The sequence below is a fragment of the Musca domestica genome, unplaced genomic scaffold, assembly GCF_030504385.1.
Source record: "Musca domestica strain aabys unplaced genomic scaffold, Musca_domestica.polishedcontigs.V.1.1 22, whole genome shotgun sequence".
NCBI classification, from domain to species: domain Eukaryota; kingdom Metazoa; phylum Arthropoda; class Insecta; order Diptera; family Muscidae; genus Musca; species Musca domestica.
Window position 1 is genome coordinate 6,463,771 of NW_026712262.1, and position 11,882 is coordinate 6,475,652.

The 11,882-nt window shown below is 34.5% G+C and overlaps 3 protein-coding genes across 5 annotated transcripts; 1 reads left to right on the forward strand and 2 right to left on the reverse strand.

Annotated features, from left to right (window-relative positions):
* Positions 1-687: 687 nt before the first annotated feature.
* LOC101895365 (cyclin-dependent kinase 10) lies at positions 688-3,198 on the reverse strand. Of its 3 annotated transcripts, none has more exons than XM_005180740.4 (7): positions 3,037-3,198; positions 2,502-2,611; positions 2,368-2,440; positions 2,135-2,309; positions 1,870-2,072; positions 1,355-1,801; positions 688-935 (listed from the first exon to the last, which is right to left on the reverse strand). In XM_005180740.4, exons 1-7 carry the CDS (start codon positions 3,044-3,046, stop codon positions 769-771), a joined length of 1,185 nt encoding a protein of 394 aa, XP_005180797.1. In that variant the 5' UTR covers positions 3,047-3,198; the 3' UTR covers positions 688-768. The 3 variants fall into 3 exon arrangements, with proteins under 3 accessions (XP_005180797.1, XP_019891347.2, XP_058978896.1); XM_020035788.2 differs by lacking the exon at positions 3,037-3,198 and adding an exon at positions 2,986-3,003; XM_059122913.1 differs by lacking the exon at positions 3,037-3,198 and adding an exon at positions 2,673-2,718.
* A 1,787-nt stretch (positions 3,199-4,985) lies between these two features.
* LOC101894858 (uncharacterized) lies at positions 4,986-9,754 on the forward strand. The gene is made up of 7 exons (XM_005180737.4): positions 4,986-5,126; positions 5,182-7,734; positions 7,799-8,346; positions 8,428-8,754; positions 8,808-8,945; positions 9,009-9,434; positions 9,497-9,754. The coding sequence occupies exons 1-7, from the start codon at positions 5,111-5,113 to the stop codon at positions 9,656-9,658; spliced, it is 4,170 nt and encodes a 1,389-aa protein (XP_005180794.1). The 5' UTR covers positions 4,986-5,110; the 3' UTR covers positions 9,659-9,754.
* A 928-nt stretch (positions 9,755-10,682) lies between these two features.
* Positions 10,683-11,571, reverse strand: LOC131802613 (apoptosis regulatory protein Siva-like). The gene is made up of 3 exons (XM_059122963.1): positions 11,294-11,571; positions 10,920-11,229; positions 10,683-10,854 (listed from the first exon to the last, which is right to left on the reverse strand). Exons 1-3 carry the CDS (start codon positions 11,418-11,420, stop codon positions 10,800-10,802), a joined length of 492 nt encoding a protein of 163 aa, XP_058978946.1. The 5' UTR covers positions 11,421-11,571; the 3' UTR covers positions 10,683-10,799.
* Positions 11,572-11,882: the final 311 nt, after the last annotated feature.

Genomic DNA, 11,882 nt, shown 5'->3' on the forward strand with positions numbered 1-11,882 from the left:
CTGAAGGTGGTGGCTCCCATGCTGTCAATATTTCTTTTTAAATAATAATATCCAGCTTTGTATTTTCCCCAATTTACCTTGTCAAATAAAATTTATTGAAACAGGTTCCCATCTCTGATTTGAGTATATACAATGGTTATGAAAATATCGCCATCTTACATAGGGTGACAAAATTATGGGTCGAAATTAAAGATAAGTAAACAAAACAAAGGTTCTTTCTTCTATCATGAATAGCCAGCTTATGTCTTGTGCCAAAAAGAGTGAACAGGGACATATGCAAGAGTATTTTTTCTTTTGGCAGTCAAAATCTGCCTTTTTTCATTTATGACCACGTTTAAAATCATATATTTCATGGAAAAAGAAAGAAGCGTACGTTTAAATTTAAATTATTTTCGTTAAAATTGGCCCGTCTTTTCTTTTGTCAACTTCCCATATATTAAGCATTGCATCAAGTTTAAAAAAACAGTGTGTTAGTCCACGTCACCTCCTTATTGTACCTATTTACATTCTTAAACTGAAAGAAATTGAGCAGGATACATTTAGTGAAAGTTTACTTCATCCCAAAAAATTATTGTTTGGTTATTAATTTTTCAAGCAAACAAAAAAAAAAAACAGAATTTTTAACTACCAGTAGTTTTGTTTCAGTAGCATTTATATATCTGTAAAATCCAATAAAAAATGTAAACGTTTGTAATTTAAATATATTAGTATCTTGTGGCACACTACTGCACATATTTATTTTATTGTATAAAAAAAATCATAAGTAGTTTATTCCATGCGGCTTTTTTTTAAAAGACTTCCGAGCAAATCTGAAACCGCCGGTAATTCAGGAACTGATAGCCCAAGCTGATGGGTGGTGCTTACAGTAGGCTTTGTAGAGTTGTGTTGTAGGTTGCGATGTTGTGGAAAGGTCGGCATCAATTTTGGATCGCAAGCTGAAAACAAAGTACAAAATATAATTGATATCAATGGTCGAAAAAATCATAAGTCGTGATTTACATTAGGCAACTGGCAGATTGTTGTTGAAAGGGGTGAGGAAAATTGAGACCCCAATACTTTCAACACGCTCTTACTAACAAACTGACAATTTCTGCTATAATAACTGCCTAGTGTAAATCGAGACTAACTTAAATTATTTCTGCTATCCTTTTATATTGCCATAAAACAAGGCCTACATAAGGTCGGACAGGAATACAACGATTAGCCAATAAACTTAGTAGTTTTTGCACAATTGTGAATTGACTCTCTCAGAATTTCAAATCACAATTATGTTTTTGATAGCACACTTCTTTGTCAAATGGACTTTCTGGCCCATCTTATGTAGGCCTTGTTCTACATTAAGTTATGTACATACGTAATGGTGGTTCCTTAAAATAACTACTGTGAAGGCTTTCCTCTGCTGTGGCCCTTTTCTTGGGATCATACATAAATAAGAAATTCAGCAATCGCAAGCCTGCAGCGGATAAATAAGGGAATTTAGGCTTCAAATTGTTGTATGGCTGCTTTTTGAGCGTGAAATTTTGAATGGCAGGCATTTTCGTATAATCTGGCCATATTGTTTCTGATGGTGTGCCTAATAAGTCAATTATTAGCTCTAGCTGTGCGATTTCTGTGTTACCCGGCAGAAGTGGTTTGTGAGATAAAAGTTCTCCAAAAATACAACCAACTGCCCACATATCAACAGCTGTTGTTTGTGTGGGAGATCCTAAAAGTAATTCTGGAGATCGGTACCACAATGTAACAACCTGAGGAGTCATTGGTCCCGATGGCAAACCAAATAGACGGGCTAGTCCAAAATCAGCTAAAAAGAATTAAACAGTTAATTTCATACTTCCGATGTAACAATTCAACATTCCAGTGACTACCTACCTATTTTGACGCAGCCTTTATCAGTCATTAACAAGTTTGATACTTTTAAATCTCTATGTATTATAAAGCGCGAATGTATATATTTAAGTCCTTGAAGAACTTGCAGTACTATACATTTGACTTCTGATTCAGAGAAAGGCTGAGACATATTGTCTAAAAGAGATGCCAAATCTTGTTCGCAATATTCCATAACGAGGAAAATACTAGAAAAAAAAAATAAAATGTAATTTTATACGAAATAATTAAAATTACTCAGTTTTTCTACCTTTCCAAGCTCTTACCAACTACTACATCAATTAAATTGACAATATTATCATGTTTACATTTCTTTAGAATTGTAATTTCCCGTAATCCACTAACAGGAAGTCCATCTTTTTCCTGATCCATTCGCACTTTTTTCAGAGCAACAATTTGATTGGTCCGTTTATCTCTAGCACGATCTGAAATGAGAGATAGTTTGCAAGACTTGTGGAATACATAAATATTGCTGTTACTTACAAACAATGCCGTAGGTACCCTCGCCAATTCGATTAAGCTTCTCGAATTCTGTTACAGCCCTGCAACGTCCGTGCTGTAAAAGGCAGTACTTATTTGTAGAGGATAGTCATAAAAGTCATAAAATATAAACTTACAACATCTCGCTCACGGATTTCTGTCCGTTCTCCAGTTTTTAATGAAATTAAATATCCTTTCCGGGTTACCGGTTCCTGTGGATCTGCAGCTTTCGCTTCGCCTACTTCCACTAAAAGGATAAAAAATATTTTAATTAAACTCGTCACCATAAAGTGAAATGTATAATAAACTTGTCTTTCTTTTCACTACACCAAGACACATTCGTCGGGGACCCCATCAAATTTATATTGAAAATTGTTAATGTTTAGTGTCCGTCCGTCTGTTGAAATCACAAAATACTTCGCTTGTAAAGCATTGATATTATTTCTAGGATGTCTGGTATTGAAAACTGAATACAACTATATCTGTCTACGTTTGTCGGTCTCACATATAAGGCTAACTCCTGATTTTCGGCATTTGGGAGGTTTCAGTCAATTTCCTGCTAAGCCCGTAACTCCCATAAGTAAAAGTAAATTGGGTATAACAACTTCGGCCCGGCCGTACTTAGCGTAGTTTCTACTTCTTTACAATAACGAAATGAATAAACGAACATACATTTGCTCATTATAGATGGAAAGATATTCTATTGGTTTCACTTAATACAGCAAATTTTTGCTATGATAACCACTTTTCCCCTTATGATTCTTGCAGGTTCTGGAGCAGCCCTTTAATGTGAGATGAGTTGTTTTTGTTTTGTTACAGATCGCGTGGAAAACAACAATGAAAGACGTCCCCAACGAAACAAATTAGAAATCAAAAAGGAATGCCCGATAAAAAAGAAAGAAACAAAATCCCCGAGGGACCTCTGTTGTTTACGAATGAGACATAAGGAAATCGAACCGATGGACACATTCGTTAAATGAACCGCGGGAGTATGTTCCTTCAACTCAAGGAAGAAATCGGCCGGCTTTAGGTCGTCATTTTGACGCCGTTAAGAATATTAAACTGAGTACACACTAAAACAACTAAAACATTTCTATCTTTTAATTCTTTTCATTTCATTTATTTATATGTTGCGATGAAAAAGGGCTTAACTCATGGTACAACAAGGAGGTAGAACAGCTTCGTAAAACTACAGAAATACAGCCCTGAGGCTATGCCCGCTTTCCAAGCCAAACAGGTAGACCTGTATACTAAAAATTTGTTCAAAGTTAGCCTACCTTTTCTTCATTGTACCATGGGTAGATGCATCAATGCTTAAGAACATTGATATGTCAAAATTTTTAAAATGTTTTATCAAAAATAAGTAGGTTTTTAAAAGTTTTCTTATATAACCATTCAATGGAGGGTATATTAACTTTGTCATTCCGTTTGTAACTCCACGAAATACTCATGTCAGAACCAACAAAGTTTATATAGTATTGATCAGCGTAAGATTCTAAGTCGATTTAGCGATGTCCGTCTGTCTGTTGTAATCACGCTATCTTTCGAACGAATTGAGATATAAGGCTAAAATTTTGCACACATGTTTATTTTGCCAGTAGGCAGGTTAAGTTAATAAATGGGCCATTTAGGTCCATGTTTTCATATATATGAGAGAAAATTGTATGTGCAGGTCCACGTCTTCGTATAGACCCCATATAATGGTACCTCCCATATTCGGCAGTTTAATGATTTTAGCGTAATTATTCACCGGAGTAGTTTCAAATTACGTATTTAAAGTTCGTAATGGAACTACAATCTGTGATAGAAACTTGTCTATGCAGGTCCAGGCCTTCGCACAGCTCCAATTTAACGGCACCTCCTTATATACGATATTTTGATGATTTTAGCAGCATTATTCACTTTTGAATTTGAATATGGTAATGACTTATGACAACAATGCCTATGTAGGTCCACGTCGTATGAGCCCCAATATAACTGCTATATTCGGTATTTTTAAGGTTTAAACAGAATTTTTAACGGATTTCATTCTTTAAAATTTCCAAATTCGTTCCAAATGGTGGAATGTGATAGCAGAACTTACTAGTCATATGTAAATTAACAATTTCCACATACATACGGAAATAAACATGGTTAAAAAAATGATTGCACATATGTAAATCCCTTTCCAACATAATTCATAAATGTTTTATTTACTTTTCAATCGCGATTTGAAACCTTTCCTTTTTATTCACATTTTGTAAATTAACCAATCTATCTTAAATATGCCTAAATGTGCACATCGTTTGCATTGTTCACCGGTAGATGTAAAAACGTGGTAGAAGAATACAGGTAGTCAAACAAATTTTGAAATTGAAAATTATGACTGAAAAATTATTGAAATTTGTAAAAACTGTTGAGAAATGCTTATTATAACAACACTCGATTTGCGTCGTACAAGAAAACATAAAATATCTACTCACTGTTAACAAAACATTTTAAAAATTTTGACACATCAATGTTTCTAAGCGTTGATGCATCTTCAACCATGTGTAAAAGAGATTGTATAAAGAGCTGGATCTAGTTCCGATCGTTCCTTTCGCGGAATATTTCATACGAACTGGTTCGTTTCGAAACTACAAAACTCTAGTTACCAACACATTCATATCCACGTGCATTTTGTTTTTTGTTTTGTTTTTCTCCCAAGTTTCAGGAGGATCTTAAAAAGTATATTTTCTTGTTAAATTTCACATATTTTGTGAGTAAAATGTCTACAGAAGAGGGTAAGAAAGCGAATTCTAGCCGCAGAATGATTTTATTTTATGTATTTCTTTGTAGAATTCTCAAAATGGCTACGCCGCAAAGATAAAACCTTTGAGGAAAACTTAAAATTTGCAATTAAAGCATGGCAATCTGTGGAATTTATATTGCCAACAAAATATGAAATAATACTGCAGTGGATATCAGAACACACTGATGTGCCGGATGACCATCTAAATAAGGACGATCTAAAAGAACTTCTCAAGTTGAGAGCACAGCCTGGACTGATTAGCAAAGATGTAAAGTACACATTTATTAAGTGGTGCTTGCAAATGAGCGGACTCTATGACCATAGTACAAGAAAATGGTGCGAAATCTTAGCATTGCTTATCGAATTTGAACTGCTTCAGGACCTTCTTAGGATTGACTACGAAATACAAGCAAAAGTGTATGAAGCAATTTTTACCAGCTATGAGTTGTACCTGTCAAAGATTGTCAATAATTTTCTAAGTACCAACGAAACCGAGTTTATAGCTTCCATTTTGAGAACATTAAAGGAAACAATTCAGAGATGTGGGGATGTGACGAAGTTTCAAACCAACTACACCTCCAATACATTGGATGCCATGACAAATGTAGTACTTATCATGAGAACTTTGAAAGTGGATTTCTTCCAAGAGTTCACTGAAATTGAGCGCCTGCTAACCATGGAAATGAGTGATATGGATTTAAGTGAGCGCATTAACAAGATGTCTTTGCACGTTCGATTGTTGGTACTAGAATCGTCTATTGTTAATCGCAGAAATGTTGATGACTACACCAATGTTATATTAACCAATATTTTCGATGAATCTACGGAAGACACGTCGCTCAAATTGACTATTGCTGCTTACGTATTGGAAATGTTTTCGCGTCATGATGTTAACATAAACATGGAATGGAGTAAAAGCGAAACTGCATTGCAGTTCCTGGGCAAGCGAATATATGATGTTATTAAAGAGGTCCAAGATACCCACCTGAAAGAAGTTTTAATGGTGCTGTGTGCAGCTTTACGTTTAAATCCATTAATTTTGGAGGACAATGTATTCAAAATTACGGCTAATGTAATTTTAGCAACGAAATCTGGTGATATTAAAGAGAAGCAATTGTTTGAAGAATATTTGGTTCTATTGATGGATATGTTTCGCCGATTGAGTCGGGCAGAGAAATTTGTTAGTAACCTAATAAAAGCGCTCAATACTCGCTTGGAGAAAGTTGACATTGCTGCAACTAACAAAAGAAAGGGCCAAAATGAAATTAATTGCACATCTTCAAAGAAAAAGAAAATGGAAAAACCAATTGAAAGTGAGAACCCTAACCAAGGCATCGCAAAAAAATATCTGGACATACTATTTCAAGATTTCTTTAAGCCTGTCATGACACAAAAGAAATTGGAAGAAAATTCGGCACTGTCCATGTCATTGTCATTTCCAACATTGACAAATTTTTGGCCCAGCAATCCAGTGGGAGTTGCCTTTTCAAAAATAGTAACTGGTTTAGTTACAAAGCCCTCGTTGGTGATTTGGAAAACCCTCTTGTTTTCGCTTAAGGAATTAATCGAATCATATCAAGATAAGAGAACTTTAAATGAAAAAGAACTTCTTCAATTGGATTTCCATGTTGCTTTGCTGGCTCAATATTTTGCAGGGTCGAAGTTAGCCGAACAATCTGGGCACTATCTCAGCGATATAAATAATCAGCGAAAATTAACCGTAGAGGTACTACAGGTGTTTGGAAAATTCATATTGGATCGAGAACATCAACCCCGAACTATGGCTGCATTTTTAGAATTGTCTTATTTTGCTACATCTTTGGAGCTAATGATAGTTTTCTATCGGCCGGATGGCAGCGCCGACGAAACATTGCAACCACAAAAGTTATTGGAAAAACTACACTGTTTTCTGTCTCCGGAAGAGTGGTTGCTAATACAGCAACGTGTACTAAATTTTGGTCAGTCGAGTTGTAAATATTTGCTTCAACGTCTAAGTATGCAAAAATCTCAATCGTCTTTATTACTGATGGTTAATTCCCCCCAACAAGAAAAAATGCAGCTGGAACGAACATTTGAAACTGGTGACAAGGAGCAATTGCATAGTTTCTTAAAATCCAACAATGCCAAATGGTTAATTTCACAACTGCCTAGGAGTAGAAAGATCCCAGTTGCTGAATATGTTATTCAAAGTAAAGATTTATTGACCATTGCCTGCCATGATCTGGATCTATTAGAGTTTTCTTGCTTGGCTATTTACGAGAACATATGTTCATCATTTTCTTCCAAGAGTGTCTTCCGTTTAAAGTCTCTGTCGTGTGAATTTGACGAAATTCGTCAATGCGTAGAAGTTTCAGCCACGGAAACTTTAATAAAACGTTTAATTTCTGTTATTAATGAACGCACTGACAAAGAGTACAAAATAAAAAGAATTGATACCGATCAAATACGGACAAATTTAAATTTACTTTCGCAACTTCCAATTGGACATTTGAGGCGCCAGCGGAAAACAATTATATTTGCCTTGCATCTGTGCCTTTATCGTGATCTTAAATGCGGGAACGAAGATGAATTGGCTGCACAAGCATTGGACATAATGAAAGGTTGTGTTTTGTTTTTCATAGACATTTCCAGGAAATTAAGAACTATTAATAATTCTCTTTACAGATATCCTCCACTTCGGTCAGCAAGTTTTGATTTTCAAATATTTTGACGCAAAACGATTGCTGAATCTATTGCCCACGGAAACTTGTTGGCAGCTCTATGAATTCTTGTTTTCAACTTTAAAAAATGAGGAAAAAGGCACTGACAAATTTCTTGATGATTTGGTTGCAATTATCAATGAAGCACTATCGCTGCATACAATGGATAATGAGCATCGCAAGCTACTGTTAATTGCTATTGATTCACTTGCATCGATAACTGGTCCCAGTGCTAAACGAATGCGAAAGCATTTGATGTCTTTTTTGAAAATATTCTCTAAATATTTAGATGAACATTTTGATGAATCGAACGATGGTACTTCCAAGAAAGATAAAAAGTTTGTTCAAAAAACCTTGGCTGGTTTCGCCTCATATGCCTCGGTATTATTGGCTAAGGCGACAAAAGTGAAAGATGAAAAAGAAAATCAAAATGAACATTCTAATGATACAATGTTGGAGCAAGAAATCGATGAAAACTTTAGGCGCATCAATAAAATTTACATTGGTCATTCGGTAAGTTCTAGTATATTCAAAAATCGTAACAATTAAAATTGATCAGGACAATAATTTTGTTAATCTTTGTTTTTGATACAGATGGATTACCGAAATCCCCATGCTTTACGTCTCATGAATTTGGCTTTAAGTCATCGTGAACTTCTGCACTTAGATCAAGATGAAATTGAATTTGTTCTCACAAATTATTGGACACAAATCAATGCAGATTTACAAAGTCTGGAAGGTCATAGTAACAGCAAAACCATTGAAACTGCTATTAAACTAATTATAAGCAATAAAACTAACGAAGACCTGCTGCTTACACTCAAGTATCTAGCCAATAATGCGGAAAATACAAATGTTTCAAATGTATTGAAATTGTTAAGACTGATTGCAAAATGTCCATTCAGTACAATAAAAGGAGCTGTAAGTTAAGCTACCATTATTACGGAATATTGTAAACTATTTTTTTCTTATAGATTTTCAATGAAATGTACAAGAAGATTACCTTCAATATAACGCTGCATCTGGAAAGAGATGAACGACAACAGTTTACCGATTACGACAAAGTAATTGAAATTTTGCTGTGCCATGAAGCTGTTCTTGAAAATAAAATGGTATTTGTTGTTAAAGCAGTTTAAAAATGTCTTTACATAACCTAAACTAATCATATTTTTCAGATTTCCATATCCACAGATACCATGGACAGCATCCTTTCGTTCTTAATGGAGATTAATATTAAAAAGTTTCCATTATGTGATACGAACATACATATCTTCAATTCCTTGCATATATCCATTAGTGGAGTTTGTTCATCGATTATTAAACATCGTCACTTACTTTTAATGGACCGCGCACCGCAATATATGCATGTCTTCAAAGATCTAATACAATCTGTGGTTTGGTATAAAAGTGATCGTCAAAAGGACACAGCATTGCCCAGCGATGAATTGGATAACCTTGCCGAATTGGCGATGAAGTTAGAGGCTTTAATGCATTTAATTGCGCAGCACAGTGTCGCTTTTAAGCGAGTCTCTCCATTTATTTTGACATTTATAATTAATTTAATGGTCAAAAATCAAAGACCCACCACGCTATACAACAAGGTAGGTTTCTGTAGCACCTTTTTCTCAACCATATAAACTATATTAATTTTCTCGAATTCTAGGTAAAAACTCACGTTGAAAGTATATGCTATGATTTGGTTGGCATTTGCGATCATCGTGCTAAGCACTTCATTTTACGTTGCTCTAATGAGGCCGGTCGTCAGCTATACGAAGTTCTGGTTAAAGATTATCAAAAATACCATAAATTCAAGGGTAAAGTGTAAACTATTCGTCACGCATATTCAATATGCTACATTTATACATGTAGATTTCACAATGTTTTCTATCGTTTTTTTGTAATAAAACATTTTTGAATTTTATTATTGTTCGTATTCCTGTCAAATTTGTTATTTTATATTTAATACAACGCATCATCAAATTAATATTTTAAATGACATTGGGCATGCAACTGGAAACCTCGATTTTAATAAACAGATTGATAGTTTGGTTGAATTATATTACAATATGGGATGAGACTTATACAATTTTGAAACATTTCTAATAGAAATCCAAATTATTTCATTTTTAATAGGAAACTTTTAGAATACAAGTATTTAATTTATCAAAAGTCTATTGAGAAAAGTAAAAATGCCGCAACAATACTATTTTTTAAGATGTTGATATGTTATATCGGTAGGGTCAATATTTGTAGCTTTTACATTTATTTAAGAATCTAATCAGACATTATTGTTCTGTTTAAAAGAGCTTAGCCATGCTGGTTATTCTAAATTTAGCGACAGAATCCGAGAATCAACATAACTATTTTCTGAGAAAATCTTTGGCCATAATATCCGAGAGTTCTGTATATAAAAATAAATACTTTAAGAGAACCCAAATACACAAGCTTTTTAACAGTTTAATTCTACGCAAGAACATTAATGGGTGTAAACGTAAAAAATCAAGTGATAATTTGAGAGCAGAGCTTTGACGTGTTTCGACGTCGCCAAATAAAATAATATCATGTACTCAATAATTTTAAAACGTATTCAATTCCCGAAAAGTTCCTTTTGTGCCTGGTTATTCCCAGTGTTAGTAACGTAGTAAAATCTTCAATCGATCCGTGAGGTGACACCAAATGCTTTATTTGTTTTTTTTTCGCCCCCGTATTTCTATTATATCAATCAGAATAAAATAATTCTGAAAGCTGTTTAAAGTTACAAGGTGGGACCAGCGTCCGCCAATAAACTCTCTCGTTGAAATCCTATGTTCAGCGCAGAAAGAAACGTCAACAAGGAACGGTAATATTTGTTGTTATATATTGACCAGCAATTCATAAAGGTATTTTTATTCGAAAAAAAAAACAAAATGTTTACTACAACTATTATAAATAAGAAATATCTCATCGCTAATGGTCATATGTCAGACCTAAGCAAACAGGGAACATTTTTCGCATAATGGTTGTTCGACATTTCCACTACCACTGTAATTATAAATAAGATTTCCAAATTAGAAATATAATGTAAGAATATACTTGAAAATACATACAACAAAGAAATACAAGGACTGCATACAAACTTTCCACACTCGACGCACGAATAGCCACATTCTTCACACAAATCATTTTGGCAGTTCACACATTTATCCTGAACATAGGTATCTCTATTGCAGCACTTGGCCTTGCGTCGAACCCACAAGAATTCGTCGTCTTGTTCATCGGCCTGCTTAGCTGGTTCGATTTGACCATTGCCTGAAATAACTACTAAACGGTGGAGTGGAGTCTTCTTGTTGCGGTCAGGCTGGATGTTATTGTTGCTGACAGAGCGGGCAGCTTGGAATAGCATCTTAGTTGTTTTTGCTATATGGTAATATCGTTTATTGCAAAGTACAATAGAACATAATATGAAGTTGTTTCATCTTACCATAGATCTGTTTCATTTTGTTGCTGTCATGGGAATCAACAATCTTTTCATTAACGTGCATCTTAGTTTGTAGAATATATGGTGAGGATTCCTCAGAGCGCATACGCTTCAAACTCACTCTCTGCATTTTGTTAATTTATTTCAAAGGATTCTATTAGCAGTTTACCAAATATTCAACAATTTTAAAAATGTCCTATACTTTGCACTGTGAATTGACAACTCAATCAACTAAAGCGTACATTTTAAGGACCACTCTTCTTTATTTTCTTAAGTCTTTTTATTCGTTTGGGACGCTTTTTATAAATATTACCACCGTCTCTTTGTTTTTCTTTCCTCATTCGTAATCATCTTTTTTCTCTTTCTTAGCCTAAAAGATGGTTTGGGGAAACTAGGTCGATTTTTGAACAAAGAGCAATAGGTCTGTCAGGCAACCCACACAGTTGCGACAATTGTTGCAATTTGCCACTGGAAGTCGGAGAAGAACGATTCCAGAGAGAAATTTTGAAAGTAAATGTGTTCGAGATTTACTATGCTGGAATTGTAAAACTGTTGCGGTGCTGTGATGCGAACAATTCCAACACATATAACA